Raw genomic sequence first — 20,521 nt, 5'->3', positions numbered from 1 at the left:
TCCCAACGCCAGGGCTTCCCTGGTGGCGCAGTGGTTAAGAATCCGCCTGCCAATGCAGGAGGCACGGGTTCGAGCTCTGGTCCAGGAAGATCTCACATGCGGCGGAGCAACTAAGCCCATGCACCACAACTACTGAGCCTGTGCTCTAGAGCCTTTGAGCCACAGCTACTGAAGCCCCTGCACCTAGAGCCTGTGCTCCGCAACGAGAAGCCACCTCAATGAGAAGCCTGCGCACTGCAATGAAGAGTAGCCCCCGCTCGCTGCAACTAGAGAAAGCCCGCACGCAGCAACGAAAACCCAATGCAGCCAAAAATAAAGTACATAAATAATTAAAAAAAGAAAGAGGCCAAACTACGAGCAAGCTATTTATATATTTTTAAAATAAGGCCAATAATACATGAGACTCAAAAACACATAAACAGGAATTAAAGCAAGGTACCTTTTTTTTTTTGGGTGAATTAGGCAAAAATTATGACTGACAATATCCAATAGTGTTGAGACTCATGTGGGAAAACTGGTGCTTCCATAAACTGCAGCTGTAAACAGGTATAATCTGTATGGAAATTAGTCTGCTGTTTCAGCGACCAAAATTAAAGGCCCTTCATTCTACCTTCAAAAACATAGTTATAGCTCTACATATTCAGATTCGTAGGGCCAACTGTACTATGCCATTTTAAGAAAGGGACTTGAGCACCCTTGGATTTTGGTATCTGAGGGGGCCCTGAAACCAAGCCCCCATGGATACCTAGGGACAACTGTATTCATAAAATTGGGAAATGACACAAGTACTAGGATATTCATTTCAGCCAACCACTCTAGACATACCACAAATTTCTCAATCTGATATTACAATTTGGCCCTAATTTTCACATTATTTTTCTTATTGTTATTCCAATATGAACCGTCTCTGAAGCCAAGTGGTTTGCTTTTCCTCATGCCATTCTTTCTACCAAAACCATTTTATTCCTCTTCTAATATTATTATTGGGTTGGCCATGTTTTTCACTTTCCTCGTTAAGATGGCTCTAGTAGCGCTTAGGTGTCTTTAACTTCATTCAAAACAATTTTGTAGATTGTACCATGACAGCTGTCATATCAGCGTGAATTTAAAAAAATCAAAATTGGTGAATTTTTTTTTTAACATCTTTCTTGGAGTATAATTGCTTTACAACGGTGTGTTAGTTTCTGCTTTATAACAAAGTGAATCAGCTATACATATACATATACCCCCATATCTCTTCCCTCTTGCGTCTCCCTCCCTCCCACCCTCCCTATCCCACCCCTCTAGGTGGTCACAAAGCACCTAGCTGATCTCCCTGTGCTATGTGGCTGCTTCCCACTAGCTACCTATTTTACATTTGGTAGTGTATATATGTCCATGCCACTCTCTCACTTTGTAAATTGGTGAATTTTTGTATAGCCATTTTAATATTGAAGATGGAAGAAAAAAGCAGCATTTTTGGCATATTATGCTTTATTATTTCAAGAAAGGTAAAAACGCAACTGAAACGCAAAACAAGATTTGTGCAGTGTATGGAGAATGTGCTGTGACTGATCGAACGTGTCAAAAGCAGTTTGCAAAGTTTCGTGCTGGAGATTTCTCGCTGGACAATGCTCCACGGGCGGGTAGACCAGTTGAAGTTGACAGCGATCAAATCGAGACATTAACTGAGAACAATCAACGAGAACAATCAACGTTATACCATGTGGGAGACAGCCAACATACTCAAAATATCCCAATCAAGCAATGAAAATCATTTGCACCAGCTTGACTATGTTAATTGCTTTGATGTTTGGGTTCCACGTAAGTTAAGTGAAAAAAAACCTTCTTGACCGTATATCTGCATGCAATTCTCTACTGAAACACAACAAAAACGTACTGTTTTTAAAACAAATTGTGACCAGCGATGAAAAGTGGATAACTGTACAATAATGGGGAATGGAAGAGACTGTGGGGCAAGCAAAATGAACCACCAGCAACCAAACCAAAGGCCAGTCTTCATCCAAAGAAGGTGATGTTATGTATATGGTGGGACTGGAAGGGAGTTCTCTATTATGAGCTCCTTTCGGAAAACCAAACGATTATTTCCAGCAAGTACTGCTCCCAATTAGACCAACTGAAAGCAGCACTCAACGAAAAGTGTACAGAATTAGTCAACAGAAAACACATAATCTTTCATCAGGGTAATACAAGACCGTATGTTTCTCTGATGACCAGGCAAAAACTGTTACAGCTTGGCTGGGAACTTCTGAGTCATCCGCTGTATTCACCGGACATTGCACCTTCGGATTTCCATTTATTTCCGTCTTTACAAAATTCTCTTAATGGAAAAAATTTCAATTCCCTAGAAGACTGGAAAAGGCACCTGGACCAGTTCTTTGCTCAAAAAGATAAAAAAGTTTTGGGAAGATGAAATTATGAAGTTGTCTGAAAAATGGGAGAAGGTAGTGGAACAAAATGGTGAATACGTTGTTCAATAAAGTTCTTGCTGAAAAAGAAAAATGTGTCTTCTATTTTTACTTTAAAACCGAAGGAAGTTTCTGGCCAACCCAATATATTATGCCAGTCACTCTTCAGGGCCCAAAATATCCTGTTTCCTCAACGAATGCATCCTTCAAATCTGTATCACTCACTTCTATGAATCCATACAGATATTACTGCTTATCATTCATTAAGCACTTAAAATTGGTAACTGTACCTGACATCTTACATTTGATTAAGGCTGCACACCTTACAAAACACATGTCTTAAACGGTACCAGTCATTAGAAGGTGCTCAAATATTTTTTGAATAAAAGTATTTCAGTATTTATTCATGTTAAATACCTACTCATATTGAATGACGGTGTATTTATTAAATATACTACCTCATTCACACAACTACCTTGTGAGATGGCCAAAGCCAAGTACTTATTATTCTAAATATTCTATTTTTTACTGTTATTTTACTGCTAGTTCTATCAGCTATTTAACTTCGTACTATGGTTATGCAGCTGTCTATTTTCTCTAATAGTTCTATCAATTCCAGCTTTATGTATTTAAGTCATGTCACAGATACTTAGAAAACTGAAATTATATCTTCTTGCTAAATAAAACTCTTACCATGGTAAACAAAGCCTCTTTATCCCAAATAACGCTTCTTTTCTTAAACACTGTCTTTAGCATAGCCGTGTCAACTATCTTTAATTAGTATTTGCATGGAAGTTTTTTCCCCATCTTTTTACAACCACCTGTAAGTATTCTTATGTTTTAGACAGATTTGTTATAAACAGCAAATAAGCGTGGGTTGTTTTTTTTTTTCGCTGCGTTGGGTCTCCATTGCTGCACGAGGGCTTTCTCTAGTTGCGGCGAACAGGCGCTACTCTTCGTTGCGGTGTGCAGGCTTCTCACTGCAGTGGCTTCTCTTGTTGCAGAGCACGGGCCATACACACACAGGTTTCAGGAGTCGCGGCACGTGGGCTCAGTAGTTGTGGCTCGCGGGCTCTAGAGTGCAGGCTCAGTAGTTGTGGCTCGCGGGCTCTAGAGTGCAGGCTCAGTAGTTGTGGTGCATGGGCTCAGTTGTTCCGCAGCATGTGGGATCCTCCCAGACCAGGGATCGAACCCATGTCCTCTGCATTGGCAGGCAGATTCCTAACGACTGTGCTACCAGGGAAGTCCCAGTGTGTTTTGTGGGTTCTCTCCTCCCAGTTTTATAACATTCCTTTTAATAGAAATGTTTAGTCAATTACATTTAATGTAATTACTGATATATCTGGGTTTAAATTAATCTCTTATTTTGTGCTTTCTGTTTGTCTCACCTTTGTTATGTTTGTCTCTCTTCCTGCCTTCTTTTATTTTTATCATTCCATTTTTTTCCCCTTCTACTAGTCTGTATGATACGTTGCCTGTTCTTTTAAAGCTTACTCTAGAATAGTGGCATCCAATAGATCTTTCTGCAATGATGGAAATTCTTATTTGTGCTGTCTAAAACCATAGAGTCACTAGCTAGATGTAGCAACTGAGAACCTGAAATTGGCTACAGTGAATGAGGAAGTGATATTCAATTTTAATCAATTTAACTTGCCACAATATTCAACAGCACAGCTCTAGTTCTAGAATTCCCCACATCCTGGATCTAGTTGACTGCATCCTCATGGTGGTGTTTAACATGCTCCTCCACTCTCATATGTCCTGCAAATTAGTGGTTGAATGTAGAAGCTTGATTATACTCAAGTTCAATAATTTTTAGGACAAATACTTCATTGGTTTTATTTTTAGTACAAATATTTCATTGGTGTACTTCCTACCATATCTTGCCAGTAGATTCATAATGTGTGTTTTTCTTTTAGTGATGCTCAGGTTGATCACATGTGAGTGGGAGGAATGAAACCATGTACACTTGCTCCTATCTTTTTTTTTTTTTTTTGCGGTACGCGGACCTCTCACTGTTGTGGCCTCTCCCATTGCGGAGCACAGGCTCCGGACGCGCAGGCTCAGCGGCCATGGCTCATGGGCCCAGCCGCTCCGCGGCATGTGGGATCCTCCCGGACCAGGGCATGAACCCGTGTCCCCTGCGTCAGCAGGCAGACTCTCAACCACTGCACCACCAGGGAAGCACAATTAAAGAATTTTTTTGTCAGGAAAAGTTTCTCTTTAAAAATGGCACACTTCCTTCTCCCTGAAAAAAGAATTATTGATACATAACCAATTTTTTTGACCTGAGAAATCATTATCAAATAAAACTGATACAATCAAAGCTGTTCCAAATGAATGGGTCAAGGACCAGAATTCAGTACCCTAGGATTTCTTCCTTTTCTCCTATACTCTCTGGCCATTCATTCACTTTTCTAACAGACCTCAGAAAACTTCAAAAAGCCAGTAAGGCTTAGTGAAAATCACTATGAAGATCAATGATATTGTAATTCATCACAATTCTCATTTTGCTCTGGACACTAAGGAATTCTGAAGCAAATTTAATGCAATATTATGTTAGCTCTCTTTACAAGCTTATTTACCTTTTTCCTTTTTGCAGTTTTAACCTAAACTTTTTTTAATGCTATAACTTTTAGTTCAAGGGGAACTAATCACTATTTCCATAAATATGTACATATATTTATATATTTCAAAGCCATTATGAAATGACAGGACACACATAGTCTATATTCATATTCATTATTAATTCCCTTTATTAAGATAAACAATGTAAAGTTAAATGGTTTCCCTTAAAATGATTCACTTTGGTATTAAAATATAATAAGAGATTTTGAAAGTTAAGGCAATAGAACATTTTAGGGAATAGGTGAAACACTCTGAAATCTGATCTATGTAATTTCATCAATGTGGTTTTGAAGATAAAGACAGACCAAAATAATAGTATGGTGCTATTCAACACATTGGAACAGTTTACCAATTTTAAGTTGTTTCAGTTTCTATACCTTCCCTAGTACTTATTGCCTTGATGCTAAGATTCAATCTAAGGAAAAACAATTTAGGGAAGAAATAAATCTTATATTAAATATACATAAAGCCATTCTGCATTAAATGGCAATGCATAACTTTATCCATACATTAACAAACATGCATTCCTTCTTCAATATTCCTCTGATTCTAAAGATGTTTTCGGAGTCTTACTTAAACTCAGTAATTTTGACAGATGAATCAGATTTTTCAGCTCCTAAGTAACAGTCTTTCACAAGACATGAATTAGTCACACAGACCTCTTCTATCTTTGAAAAATTCTAAAATCTATTCCAGGAATGCTGACTTACTTTCTACTTCATGGTCTACTGTTTCTACATTCTCTGGCATGAGACAAGAAATATACATTTAAAATACACTCTTTTACATATAGCAATATATAGCAACATAGCAAATACTAACAGACATTTAACAGACACTGGTAAACAAGTTGCTTTTGACATGGACTGTATGTAAATTATGCCTTAATTTCAGAAACATTAAAATGTGGAAAATGTCTACCCTAAAATCAAAGAAAAGTCATATTTCCAGATTAATAGTGTGTAAAATGTTGTTAAATTGGATTTTGTCTTTCATGAACAGAAATGGAATAACTAACACTTTATACATCATTTGACTCATTAAGAATCTGTTTTCTCATTGGACTCAGTTCATGCAATACCAAGTAATACCATTTTTAACAAGAGAAATGTTCGACATCAGAAACTTTTTATCAGCAAATGAAATTCGAAAGGAAGCATGAAATGTTTTATGATTTCATTAACAGTGGGTTATAATATTTTTAAAATTCCAACAAAAGACTTTCGCTAAACACCACAACAGTTTATGCAGGGGATTAGTTAATTTTAAATTTCAAAGGATAGAGACACTGAGCACATCTAAGCATTAGAGAATGAAGTTTGGACTTCATCGAGCAAGCGAAGGAAAAACTACTTAAGTGAGCTAAAGGGAAACACAGGATGAGTAATTTGTCCACAACAATAGAATGGACTGAAAAAGGAATAAACTTTAAAGTAAAAAGATCACTTAATACATGCCTAGGGCAAAGAAGGTGTGGACTCAGTGGTAGCACAAATTGGAATAAAAGAGGAGGTGGGAGTGGGGAGTAGAAGAGATTGTAATTTGAAGGAAGAAATTTGTGTTAACTCACTAAATACATACACTGTAGGTGGTGAAAAGGTGAAGGATGAGGTATCTTCAAGCCTGGATGAGACTTCAAGATAAATCTCAAAAGGTGAGCTTTTTCACATGAAGATAATAAACTACATTTTAGTAACATTTATCAGACTCAAATGTGGGACATTCATATACAGACACCAAAGAAGAATGAAGAGATGGTGGATTCCAACTGAAGGTCAATGCTTAAGTTGCAGATTAGTGAGTCATCGGGCAAAGAAGTACAAGTAAATTCTCCAAAGGGAATAACAAGATTTGAAAAATAAAACAAAAAGAAACAGTAAACAAAGGACTTTCTAATACTAAATTAAGAAGATGGGAGGAACTGTAGTCACTAAAAAAAGAAGTTCCAAGAGGACTTGAATCATGGGGCTGCAAAAAATCAAGAAAGAAAGGTTCAGGGAGAATATTTATCATAGCAATGGATGGGGCATTTTTTCTTTTTCTTTTCTTTTTTTTTAACTTTGAAAGTGTGAATTACTATATCCCTTTGGAGAAGCAATTTTTGACTTCTTTTAATCGATTTGAACCATAGGGTATTTTCATCAAGAATTAAATGTAACTGATCAAAACTTCCAAGTGCATGAAGAAATATATATGCTAAATTATTTTAAGATCCAATATTGAAGCCTTCGGATATTTTTCTTTATTCTACCTCAATTTATTCAATCATAAAAATCCAAATCCCATGATCTCATTTTGATCATCCAAAAGAAACACTGAACAGAAATCACATTATTTACATAGAATTGTGGTCTCTGTAATAACAAAACACAACAGACATGTCATAATGAAATGTTTCATTAACTCAGAATTAAGAGCTTTTGGGAAAGACCTGAAATTTATTTTTGCTTAAAAGACACTTTATTCTAAGACATTACAGGTTAAAAAAGAAAAAAACTATTAACATCACAATTCTAGAACTACAGAATAGTAAAAACTCTGAACTCTAGACCAATTCCATTCACTGAATGGGATAAATGAGAAAACCGAGGCCCAAACTATAAATCAAGTACAATGTTAAGTGTACTTTTAAGAAATGTTTCTTTTAAGTGATCAGTTATATATTATTGTACATACCTATACTTAATTCCTATTTATTCAAACTAATTTCAAAATATGTTCTACTAAGATCTATTTTGTTGCACTGGTTTGAACAACTATAGATGAAATACTGTACCTAAAATCTGCAATCTATTAATATGTAATCCAAAATTTTTATTCATTCCAAAGGAGTGTACTAGCCAATAAACCCCAATAGGCAGGTATCACTACATTCACACTTTTTAATTCAAAGGTCTAAGCATTTATCTACCCTGCTCAAATCCTGTATGACTCACAGTTCCTACTGGTTGCATCCGGGAAACTGGACTAGACCATGTTGTAACCTTAGAATTTTAGCATCAAGTCCAACCAAACAGTAAATGAATAATAAGATGTTTTCTACTCATTAACCATGTATTCTATCATCAAATCAATAGGTTCTATATTACAAAAAGAAAATAAAGTAATATTTTCAAAGGTTTACTAATTCCATAAAATAAACCATAAATTTTACATGAAAAGATTCCACCCAATTAGATAATTTCAGAGACTATTTCAACATCTTAGAACATTTCAATATTATTAAGCAATAATCTTAAAGGATAAATTATATAACCCTTACAGATTTGTCAGATTAAGAATTTTGTATCAAATAAAACACAAATTTATTAAAAATCCACATAGAAAAAAATGTTTATGGGGGCATTAGGCAGAAATGTAATCACTGTCCAACTTTGAAACAAATGAAATCAGCAGTATTTGTTACTACCAAACTGCCACCATTAAAAATGAGGCCAATAGTGACAAGAGTAGAAAAATACAGTATTTATGGTTTACAGCCTAAAAAAGAAAAGGTTGCCATTTCTTTTTTAATTTCTGAAATATTAATGATATCTATTTGCTGAAATTTCTCTTTAACAATGAGGGGTTTATGGCATACCTCCTGACATAAAAATTCAAATGGTATTTCTTATTTTTAATTATTTAGAAAATAAGGTATTTATGTTTCATATACTTTAATTTTTCAAAGCTCTGGGATACATCTGGACACAATAAAGCCGAACATATCACCATTCTTGAAAATCACTACTGAAATTATTCAAAATTATAAAGCAAAAATCTGCCTTAACCTTAAATAACAAACAAGAGTGTCAAGAAAATGCCTATCTTTCATATGCCTTCAAAAAAAAAAAAAAAAAAAGGCAAAGAAATATTACCATGTATATCAGTTAACTTGCTTTTGGTTCCAAAGAAGAGAAACACCATGAAAAACAGACATAAAGTCAATTTATTCTTCCATAATGAAAAATCTCGTAAGTGAAAAATCCAATAGCTGTATTTAGGCTTCAGAAAACAACTTGATCAGCCATATTTCTTCTGTTGCCTTTTCAATTCTGTTAGCCTCTATATGCCAACTTTGTCCTCAAACTGGTTTACCTTAAAGTAGGAAAATGGCTGTGGCAATTCCAGACTCACACCCACACAATATACCTTGCCTTCATTCTGACTGGACTTATTTAGGGCCTATACCCATCAGTGTAACCAGAGGAGTTCAATTCCCTGATTGGTTTAGGAATACGCAGGCCCACCCTTTAGTCAAACCACACAATAGACAATGAATATGGGGAAGTAGCCACTAAGATACACAATTCCACACAACAAAAAAAGAGATTCAAAATTAACAGTAAATAGTCACTGATAACTGAGATGGTTGGTACAAATTAAAGTATACAAGGAATTGATGATATTCATTCATTTATTTGCCATTCAATGAACATTTACTAAACACCTAATGCTAGGTACTATACTAAATATGTAAAGGAGAAACAAAATATGAGTTTGAGAGTTGAAAACATTCTTTGCTCATAACTTACAATCGTCAAAAGTAACACATTAAACCTATAAACACTGGAAAGTAGCCTACATACTTTTTTTTTTTTTTTTTTTGCGGTACGCGGGCCTCTCACTGCTGTGGCCTCTCCCGCTGCAGAGCACAGGCTCCGGACGCGCAGGCCCAGCGGCCACGGCTCACGGGCCCAGCCACTCCGCGGCATGTGGGACCCTCCCAGACCGGGGCACGAACCCGTGTCCCCTGCATCAGCAGGCGGACTCCCAACCACTGCGCCACCAGGGAAGCCCGCCTACATACTTTTGATTACGTGGAAATATCTAGACATTTTTACTTTCAAATGCAACGTCTTCCCTACATGAAGCTAAGAGTTCTCATACTAAAATGTCTTTAGTCCAATTACCTTAATGAATGAAAACATTCTTTTTTATTTTTTATTTTTTTTTTTTTTGTGTGGTACGCAGGCCTCTCACTGTTGTGGCCTCTCACTGTTGTGGCCTCTCACTGTTGTGGCCTCTCCCATTGCGGAGCACAGGCTCCGGACGCGCAGGCTCAGCGGCCATGGCTCATGGGCCCAGCCGCTCCGTGGCATGTGGGATCCTCCCGGACCGGGGCACGAACCCGTGTCCCCTGCATCAGCAGGCGGACTCTCAACCACCGTGCCACCAGGGAAGCCCACATTCTCTATTTTAAATTAATGGCATCAAAATACGTGCCAGGATATATCTATGACAGGTCAAAAGGGAAAAAACAAAACATCCTTTATTTAATTTTACACAGAAACATACACTTCACACCATTTACTGGGTGGCTGTCTACTTTTAAAACCAGCTAGTGGTTACAAGTGCACAAGTTACGTGCCACCACAGCTACAGTTTACATAGTTATTTTCCTGTACATAAGTCTTTAGGACCAATCACAATATAAATTCAAGGGCAGGGGCGGGGGGTGGCGGTGGAACCTGTATGTGCTCAAATCAGACATAAAAGTTTTTCTACCTACCATCTAAACCAATTTTCCCTATGGTTAACTTATCCAGGTCATACTGAGCAATGAAATAAAATACATTCATTCATTCATTCAACACTATGTGCCTAGACCAGAAATTAGTATTAGCAATATTATAACACCACGATATACATTTTAGACTTACCTAAAGAATTATCCTAACAAAACTTAAAGAATCAAATACTACCAACTCAATATGAAACTTAAATGAAGATACAGCTAAGCAGAAAAACACAGTTTTCATATTTAAGATACTTACATTTAGGACATATAAGATCTGTAAAGTAACTTTAATCTACAGGTAGTACACAGTTTAGAACAGCTTAAAATCTGTATTACAAAGTTAGCTACTCCTCACTAAGTGAGCATTAGAAAATTCTCCCAAATACAAACAAATTAACATGTTTGGTCTATGAAACACAATACTATGATTTTTTTGTTCCTTTTGGGTACTGAAAAAACCTGATAACATTTTTTTAAGGGTTTTTTTTTTTTTTTGATGTGAGCCATTTTTAAGTCTTTATTGAATTTGTTACAACATTGCCTCCATTCCATGTTCTTGGTCCTTTGGCCATGAGGCATGTGGGAACCCAGCTCCCCAACCAGGGATTGAATCTGCACCCCCTGGATTGGAAGGCTGAGTCCCAACCACTGGGCCAACAGGGAAGTCCTAAAACCTGGTACTTATTTTTTTTTTTTTAATTGTAGAATGCTATTTATTAGACAGAGAGTAATTTTCAAGTTAAAAAATAGATAACAATAATTGCCATACTTTTCATTTCTCTACAAGAAACTTTCAATCTGAGTTTTTGACAAGAGACTATTAGATAACAACTATTTTCAAGTAACTTCACATTGATTCACTGTACTTCAAATAAAACATTTGCTGAGAACACTGTTCTTGTGAAAGAGATTTAAAATTATATCACTCATAAAGCAACTTGGTATGAGCATTCAGAAACTGTGTGCATTTGCTCCTTTCTATCCAATAATGAGTCCCCAAAGAACTCAAGATGTTATCAAATTTAGTATTAATGGTAGCCATGAGTAAAGTTTTATAAGCGCTACAGAAAAATGTTCCATGATTATAAGTAAACCACTTTTTTTCAATGTACACAAAATATCTTCATATTTCTCTACTGACATTAAAAAAGTTAGCTTCTTTCACCAAGAAACAGAAGTTTTTATTTGTGTGTGTGTGTTGCCTTTGTTGTTGTATCTGTGTTCTTCTTTTATGTTGCAATCAAGATGTAATTCAGTTCTTAGCATCCCTTCCTGAATTTTTGAATACTAAAGTTAATATTTTCCTTCCTTTATTATGACTTTACTTCTTCCCTGACTCTGTATTTGTTTCAAGCAATATATTAATACAAAGGAGACTGACTCAAAAGGATTTTTCTGTAAAAATAGAAATGATGGAAATATTATTCTACAGGGAAAAAGAATAACTGACCCAAGAACCAGAGATCCCAAGTGTGAATCTGTTAAGTGTCCATTCTCAGGAGCTCCAGAGCAGTTTCTATTTCATTTGAAACAGGACTGGGTCCTTGGTATGAAGATCTATCAGGTATAATGTACTTCAACTTCTCATTCACTCAGCAAATATCTAACCTCTTATGCAACACAGCGCAAAGTCGAGGGCAAAATTCTGGGAATTTTATTCTCAAGAAGCAGACTCAAACACAAACAGCACACTCTTAAGATTTTAATCTGGAAGACTAAAGTCCAAGATAAAAGAAAAAAAGAGGAGTTTAGAAAAGTGGAAACTTTTGTGGGAAAGGAAAATAGATGATTGCATCCAACATGACGAATCCCAGTGGGGAGGTCTCTAACCAGATTAAAAATGATTTTCAATGACATTGCAAAATGTCACGGTAACCTGGAATATTTTACGAAAACCTGATACATTTTTAAAAAATACTCACACTTTGGATAGGATTAACTTGAAACAATGATGCAATCACATTAAGCTTCAAGGGAAGGTAGGTGGGTAAGTGACTGAGTGGATGGATAAATAAATAAGTAAATAAATAAAGGGCTGTTAAGTTGTGCAAGGGAAGTATAATGAGCAAAGAGTAAATCAATTTTTGCTCTATAATTAGCATGACAATATTATTCAAGTTTGAATTTTATGCAACCATACGTGTCTCAACTGTCAGCTTTCCTTCCATAATACTATCAATCTTCTAGAAAGTTCCTCAAAAAGTAGGGCAGTAATAAACACTCAACATGTATAACAACTCAAGAACCTTTCTAAACAATGGAGCTACAAAAAAGAAAACATGCTGAGGGCTCACAATGTATTTTATGTATTTCAATTTCATCAACAACTTGGTCCTCCTGAATTAAAAGGGTTCAGATAAAGTCTTTTGTTGGTTAATGTAATTCCAAGATACTCCAGAAGATTTTTCAAGCCATTTTTTAAAAGTCACCAACAAAATAGGTGAAATTATACAAGCACAGCTGAGTAAAACTTCTACAAATTAAACTCATTTACTTAAGAGATCACACAGTGATATCGCTAAAACTCACAGCAGGAAAAAGTAAAATAATTTTAGCCTTAATTTATTTGTATCAAATCATGGTCATATTGTAAAAGAATATTTTTGCTACCATGGTGTGGTGGGCAGAATAATGCCACCTCAAAGATGCTCATGTCCTAATACATGAAACCTGTAACTATGTTAAACTCCATGCCAAAGGAGAATTAGGGTTCAGATGATATTAAGGTTGTTAATTAGCAGATGGGGAGATTATCCTGGATTATCTGTGTGGGCCCAATATGATCACAAGGGCACTTAAAAGTGTAAGGGGAAGCAGGAGAGTCAAGAGGGAGATGTGACTAGAGAAAAACAGAGACAAACTGCTGGTTTTTAAGGAGGAAGAGGACCACCAGCCAATGAATGTGGGCTGCTTCTAAAAGTGAGACCTAGAGCCTCCAGAAAAGAACACAATTCTAATTGCACCTTGATTTTAGCCCATGGAGACCCAGAAGTTAGACTTATCATCTCCAGAACCATTATAATAATCAATCGTATTGTTTAAACCACCAAGGTTGTGATAATTAGTTAACAGTAGTATAGGAAATTAATGCATGTGGACATTCCTCATACATAAGACCAAAAATAAGAATAACTGACTAACTTATGAAATCAAGCATCCCCTAAACTACTTTCAAGTTCTGATAATTATCCTTCCAAATCATGTGCCATAAATACATACATATCTGAGATTCCTAATGAACTTGCAGTTTTAAAATTACATATATTTGTAATCAAAAAAAAAAAAAATACACAAAAGTAATTGATCAAGCTCCTTTGAGGGTCTTCCCTGGTGGTGCAGTGGTTAAGAATCTGCCTGCCAATGCAGGGGACACAGGTTCAAGCCCTGGCCCGGGAAGATCCCACATGCCACGGAGCAACTAAGCCCGTGCGCCACAACTACTGAGCCTGAGCTCTAGAGCCTGCGAACCACAACTACTGAGCCCACGTGCCACAACTACTGAAGCCTGCGCTCCTAGAGCCCATGCTCCACAACGAGAAGCCAAGACAATGAGAAGCCCCGCACCGCAACAAAGAGTAGCCCCCGCTCACCACAACTACAGAAAGCCCACGAGCAGCAACAAATACCCAACACAGCCAAAAATAAATAAATTAATTAATTAATAATTAATTAATTAATTAATTAATTAATTAATTTTTTTTTAAAAGCACTCCTTTGGGCTTGATTTATTCTGCAGTAACAAAAGTCTACAACGCGAATTCCATTTTGGTGATGCTAAACTGTCCCAAGTTTAACTTAGAAAATATGAATGCAAAAAAAGAAATATAAGAAAGTTTGGAAGTAACGCTAAATCTGTAGGTTCCAGGCTAAAAAACTCAGGTTACACTGTAACAACATAAATTTTTAAAATTAAGACTGTTAAAGGAAAACTGTCAAAGGTTCACATAGTTATAGTTCAAAACACATTTTTGAGGTAAAATTTACATATAGGAAATGCACAGATATTAAGTGCACAATTCAATGAGTTTTGACATATGTATGCACCCGTGTAATCAACAATCAAGATGCAAAACGTTTCCATCATCTGAGGAAACCCCTTCCTATTCTCTCCAGTTGATTCCCTCCATCCACGTATACTTTTCATTTTTAAATACCCAATTTATCATCTTGCATTTTCAAACATGGCATGTGTAAACCCCCCTCCTTATATCATTTAAATTCCCATACAAAAAAATTTTTAATATATTTAACTTCGATAACTTGACTGTCGCCAATGACATTCGTAATTTAATACTATACTTCCCAATTTTCACGTATCTACTAAAACAAAACACAAAATTTTTAGGAAAACACAAAATATAATTCTATGTTTGTTTTGAAACAATTTAAAAATGCTGACCCAGGGGCTTCCCTGCTGGCGCAGTGGTTGAGAGTCCGCCTGCCGATGCAGGGAACACGGGTTCGTGCCCCGGTCCGGGAAGACCCCACATGCCGCGGAGCGGCTGGGCCCGTGAGCCACAGCCGCTGAGCCTGCGCGTCCGGAGCCTGTGCTCCGCAACGGGAGAGGCCACAACAGTCAGAGGCCCACGTACCGAGAAGAAAAAAAAAAAAAAAGCTGACCCATAATCTATCTTCCACATAAAGCCAAGACAATTACATATCAGAGTAAAAGGAGGAAAAATAAAATAAGCACATGCTTTTTACACAAACATTGAATAGCCACAATTTGTAGAACCATTAAGAAATATTTGGGGTTTTTTTTTTTTAAGGAAGATTCTCTTTTTCTTCTTTACAACGAGAATAACCAACCAGAATCTCCAAAATTACTTCTATTCTGCAAACATATTTTGCAGTATCAAGTTGACATTAACACACTCCGCAAGAAACCATATCACTGACTACGTTCATGAAACCGGGGTTAACAAAAACACGCAAAAACTCCAACAGAAGTATTAAGATACATATGTACACGTAAATTCGGAATTGTAAACCTGCATATAAACAAAAAGAAGAAAGTTCCCAAATTTTAAATACCCACTGAAAAATTAAATACCCCACAGTATTACCAATAAATTTCATGGATTATGTATTCATAAATCAACCTTTCAAAGCCTAGTCAGTGTCTTGCCTCTCCTTGGCTCCTTAACTCCAACATGTCCCCCAGTGAAAACGTTATTGGAACACTAACAGCATATCCCGTCTCAGAATCTTGCACACTCCTACACTAGTGAAAGAAAACACTGGCAGTGTCACAGGAAAAGCAAGCAAAGAAAAAGACACTTTAAGGTTCTGCAGAATCTTAAACGTTTTAACTTACAATATTTCTTGCTTCATTTAAAATCATATAAAACCCAGGAATGGATAACTTTAACGCACTATATTCCCTTCTAACAAAAAAACACACCACTATGGAAAAAACAAACTGAAGGAAAGAAGGGAGAGAGGGAGGGAGATATTAATTTCCATGGCCCTCCAAACCAAAAGTTTTCATTTTCATCGTTTTCTGTTAGAAATCCAAGCATCTACTGTAGGAAAAGGTTGAATCAGGGCCCCCGCCACTGCCAGGGCCTTTGCCTCGAAAACACACAAGAATCCCAGGACAGACTAGAAAACCAGAGATCTGTCTCTTTCCTTTTCTCCCTCCCCTTCAGCAACCTTACGGGATAAGTTTTCAGTCTCCAACGCCTGCACTGTTAAGACTTTCGCACAGAGAGGCAGGTGAAGCTGGCCCCCTACCGCCACGAGCGAGGGGTCCGCCCCCACCCCCACCCCCACCCGCCCGCGCAGCAGCCGGCTGGCAACCCCGCCTTTCCGTAAGGTCTCCGCGGCCGCATCCCTCCCGGATAGCGGCCAAAGGGCCCGGGCGGGCGCCGGGGAGTCCCGAGGGGGTCACCGCCCTCGCAGGGGAAGTTCCTCGCGGGGAGGAGGCGATCCTGGCAGGGCACGTGGGCAAACCGGCCCAGAGCTCAGGAGAGGGGCGTGACCGCCAGTTGGCCTGGCTGAGCCAGGTGCCAGAGGTAATCCCACAAGGTGCGGCTGCGAGACCAGGGGTGGGGCTGCGGCCGCGGGCGAGAGACTGAGGGAGTTCGCTCTCTTACCGCCAGGTCGGGATTGCGGCTGTCCCTATGTGACACCGCTCGGATAACCCCCGCTCGCCAGCCCCGCCAGCAGCGTCCGCTCTCCCCGCGCTCCGGCTGCGCCTCTTCGCCGACCGCCAGGCACAGGAACCGCTTCCCCACCAGCTCCGGCCGCGTCTCCACCGCCATAGCCGTCGCTGCCGAAATGACCGCTGCCTCCTCAGCTGCCAGGAAATCACCGAAACCCCGCTCCTTACCGGCCGCCCATGCCGAGGACAGCTGACCTAGGGAAGGCGGCGGCCCCGCAAGCGAGCGCAGGCTCGGGGGCGCACTGGACGCTCTGCCCAGAAGGGCACAGCGACCTCGGTCTCACAGTCCTCAGCACTCCCCTGGACTCTCCGACTTGCAGCCTCTGGCTGCAGTTCCACAAATAAAAGAAAGAAACGGTCAGAAATTTCCACACAGCCGTCTCAGGCCCCGAGGCAGCGCCGGCCGCTACTGCCACCGCGCCGCGGCCAGTACTACTCCGCCTCCCCATCCACTAGCGTGATTGAGGAGGCGCCGCGCGTCTCCTTCCGCCGGCGCGGGCTGGGGGAGGGAGCCGCGGGAGAGGGTCGGAGGAACCACCGCAGACGGAAAGTAGTGCCCGACGCTGCAGCAGCGTCTGCGGGACGAGCCAGGATAAAAAAACAGAGTGGGGCGGGTTGAAAGGAGTGCAGTCCTTCAGAAACGTAGTGTTTGACGTCCACCTCTCTATTCGTCGCTCCCTGAGAAGTGGGGGAGTTGGGGGTGAGGTGAAAGTGAAGTGTGCTGGTTCCACTCTGGGTCACAAAACAAACTTAAGGTTAAAAGCCGCATCTCCAGAGTGATGTTTTTCAGAACACATGGCGCCTGCAGTCTGAGTTAGCCTCAATTTTGCCTGAATTAACAGTCCCGTAGTCCCAGCTGCAAAGCAGAGCAACACTTTCAACTGAAAACTAAGCCCACAGAACTTGATCACGACAGAAACACAGTCCACGACTTTAAATGAAAATGAAGATAACACTGTCATCCTTTCATTCTTCCTGTTTTGGTGAGATAATCATTACGGGTTTGAGCTATTCAGAGATTTACACCTCTATACTGCTTTATTGTAAGAAAGCCAAACATCCGATTGAGGGCTTTTTGTCAACATTCTTAAAATTCAGTCTCTGCACCAATTTGAGTACTTTTAGTACTAGTACATACGCCAAACTCACTGATCAGATAATAAAAACAGGGAAAGGCTCCGGATTCAGTTGTTAGAAAATACCGTGGAAAGAAAAGGATTTTAGCCAATCATCGTTCAGGAAAATAAATTATGTTTTCTTCCCGTCCAATCATAACAGGACTTTGTAACCCATACACGTACAGATCTCCAACTTAGAACAATTACTCCTTCTTTGATCTAACCCTTCAATTCTTCTAAACCTCTATAGAGGTTTAGACCTCTATAGATGTCGGTGAGAAGTTCGATTTCAGGCATACACTATAGTGTTTTTTAAAAAGTAGTTTCAAAATCCCAGTTGTGGGTTTTTTTCACGGCCACTAGTGATTACATAAACTCCCAAAATTCTTCTAGTCCAATAAAAACTTTTTCTAAATTTCGGTTTCTTAAAGATTTTTCTAAGCCTCCACAAAAAAAAGTCACCTTTTTAAAAGGAATTTACACTAGAAATTCGAATATTTAAAATAAACATAAGGCTTTTCTCTTGCTTTCTTACAACACCCAAGCTGAGCTGTTTGAAATGGAAAATACATGGCCGCAGCTAACAGGTTAAAAACCAAAACTGCAAGACAGATTTTAATCATCATTGTCTAATTTTGCTACTCTAAAGACCAAATGTAGAACTGTAATAGATACCAAAGGAAAACCATATCTAGAAATGCATACTTGCAAGTTGAGAGAAAAATTTAATTTTACTTGTGCCATCTTATTTCCAAGTCCACTCTTTTAGTACATACTGTATAATACTTCTTAGCAAATCACCTTGAGAACTACAGACTAAGATTTCGAAAGTCTCAACGTGGATTAAGGAGCCAGTAAAATAACCTGGTGAAAATAATCTAACATGTGGAAAGAAAAAAACAAAGATCTAAATTCAGATAGCAATTTATCAATGACTTGCTTTGTGATCTCTGGCATGACACAATTGCTACAACTGAAATTGCCTGCTTCCTAATCTCAGTGATAGTCTGGGAACAAGTGAGAAAATATAAAGTCGTTTGAGAAAATAGATGCACATATAATATGCACATATTATCACATAAATACCATTCACTAAATTATATTTTTAGAGTATAGGTTGTCCTGTTGCCTTACATAAAACTGCCAGCTGATTTTAATTTTGTAGGCAAGCTCCTCTAAATGGACCCTAGGAACCCTCTCTACATGTAGAATGCTGTCCTTTCAAGTGCTCTGAAAAGCACGTCAATCAACCAAATCAATCAAAACATTTCAAATGCAAAAACAAAAAGTTTTTCAGAAGGCCATATATCTTCATAACATTTTCAAACATCTTATATTCTTAGAACTATATTCCAGATAGCAGTCTAGGAATCCCTTGACTACAACCAGTACCTAGGGTTCAATGACAACAACAACAAATCACTAACGTGTGGATGTTTTGCTTTTGGAGAAACTTGAAGTTCATTTTTTAAAATGTAAAATAAAACGGGCTTAAAGGATTTTTGTTTGTTTGCTGGCATTTTTTTGCTTTGTTTCAGGGAGTACAGTTGACCCTTGAACAACATGGGATTGAACCGTGGGTCCACTTACATGCAGGTTTTTTTCTGTTTAAGTACTACTGTAGTACTACCCCATCCAGTTGGTTGAATCCACAGATGCAGAACCTCTGACACTGAGAGCCGACTGTAAAGTCATACTCAGATCTTCTACTGCACTGGGGATCAGCGCCCCTAACCCCCGAGTTGTTCAACAGTCAACTGTAGTTACATTATTTTTGCCAGCAACTCATAACTGTAAATAACATGGAATAAATATAAATTTAAAGTCAGACTTGAAACCTTATAATATTTGTTTGTTCAGTTAGTTCCCTTACATCCTTTACTTTCCATAAAGATCCTCAGAAAATGCCAGGATTAGTAACTATAAAGAAAAGAAGTTATAATACTATAGCTGTAAGTTATAGTACTTCACTATACAGATGAAGACAGTGACACAGAAGCACTTAAAATAACTAAGTTTACAGAAGCTGAAAATTTAGATATATAGACTAGATCTTCTACTCTTTCCATCCCCAAATCCAAATATGTACATTAAATATATCCACACACACACATACACATCAATTCAGGCAAATTTCATACATCCAATTATCTTAATCTATATACAAGATAAAATGGGGGATTGTTTTGTTTTTTAAAAGTCTACAAAAATTTATTTATAAAGTCTACTTGGTTTATTAAAAAACCTGACTTATAAAGGAAGACAATGTATTCATTACAATGATAAGTGCCACCATTACCCACTTAATTATCAATTATGAGTAGTTCATCAAATTTAGTTTCATAAACAACCAACTAGTTATTTTTTACTTTTTCACTTGGTTTAACTATAGAAAGGGCCAATTATCTGCTCTAACACATACCAGTAACCTGCATCACTATAGGTATATATTTTAAACATCACAGATAAAACAAATATGTAAAAAGGTTTAGTGCATGTACAGACAGTCCCCAACTTAAGGATGGATCAACGTAGAATTTTTCAACTTTAGGACAATGTGAAAACAATATGCATTCAGTAGAAACCTTACTTTGAATTCTGAATTTAAATCTTTTCCCAGGCTAGTAAGGGTAGTGCCATACTCCCTCTTGATGCTGGGCAATGGCAGCAAGCTGCAGCTCCTAGTCAAGCCATGCAATCA

At 38.1% G+C, this 20,521-nt stretch overlaps 1 protein-coding gene across 1 annotated transcript in view; it reads right to left on the bottom strand.

Annotated features, from left to right (window-relative positions):
- The window catches only part of JMJD1C (jumonji domain containing 1C), a 248,697-nt gene extending 231,549 nt beyond the window's left edge, over window positions 1-17,148 (bottom strand). The window contains exon 1 of the mRNA XM_007446796.1: window positions 16,635-17,148. Coding sequence (XP_007446858.1) covers window positions 16,635-16,802 — 168 coding nt within the window. The 5' untranslated portion in view covers window positions 16,803-17,148. The remainder of the gene's footprint in view (window positions 1-16,634) is intronic.
- Between the last annotated feature and the right edge of the window lie 3,373 nt (window positions 17,149-20,521).

This window comes from Lipotes vexillifer, unplaced genomic scaffold (assembly GCF_000442215.2).
Source record: "Lipotes vexillifer unplaced genomic scaffold, Lipotes_vexillifer_v1.1 scaffold1562, whole genome shotgun sequence".
NCBI classification, from domain to species: Eukaryota; Metazoa; Chordata; class Mammalia; order Artiodactyla; family Lipotidae; genus Lipotes; species Lipotes vexillifer.
The sequence above is the reverse complement of the archived record's forward strand: the minus strand, read 5'-3'. Positions and strand labels throughout refer to the sequence as shown.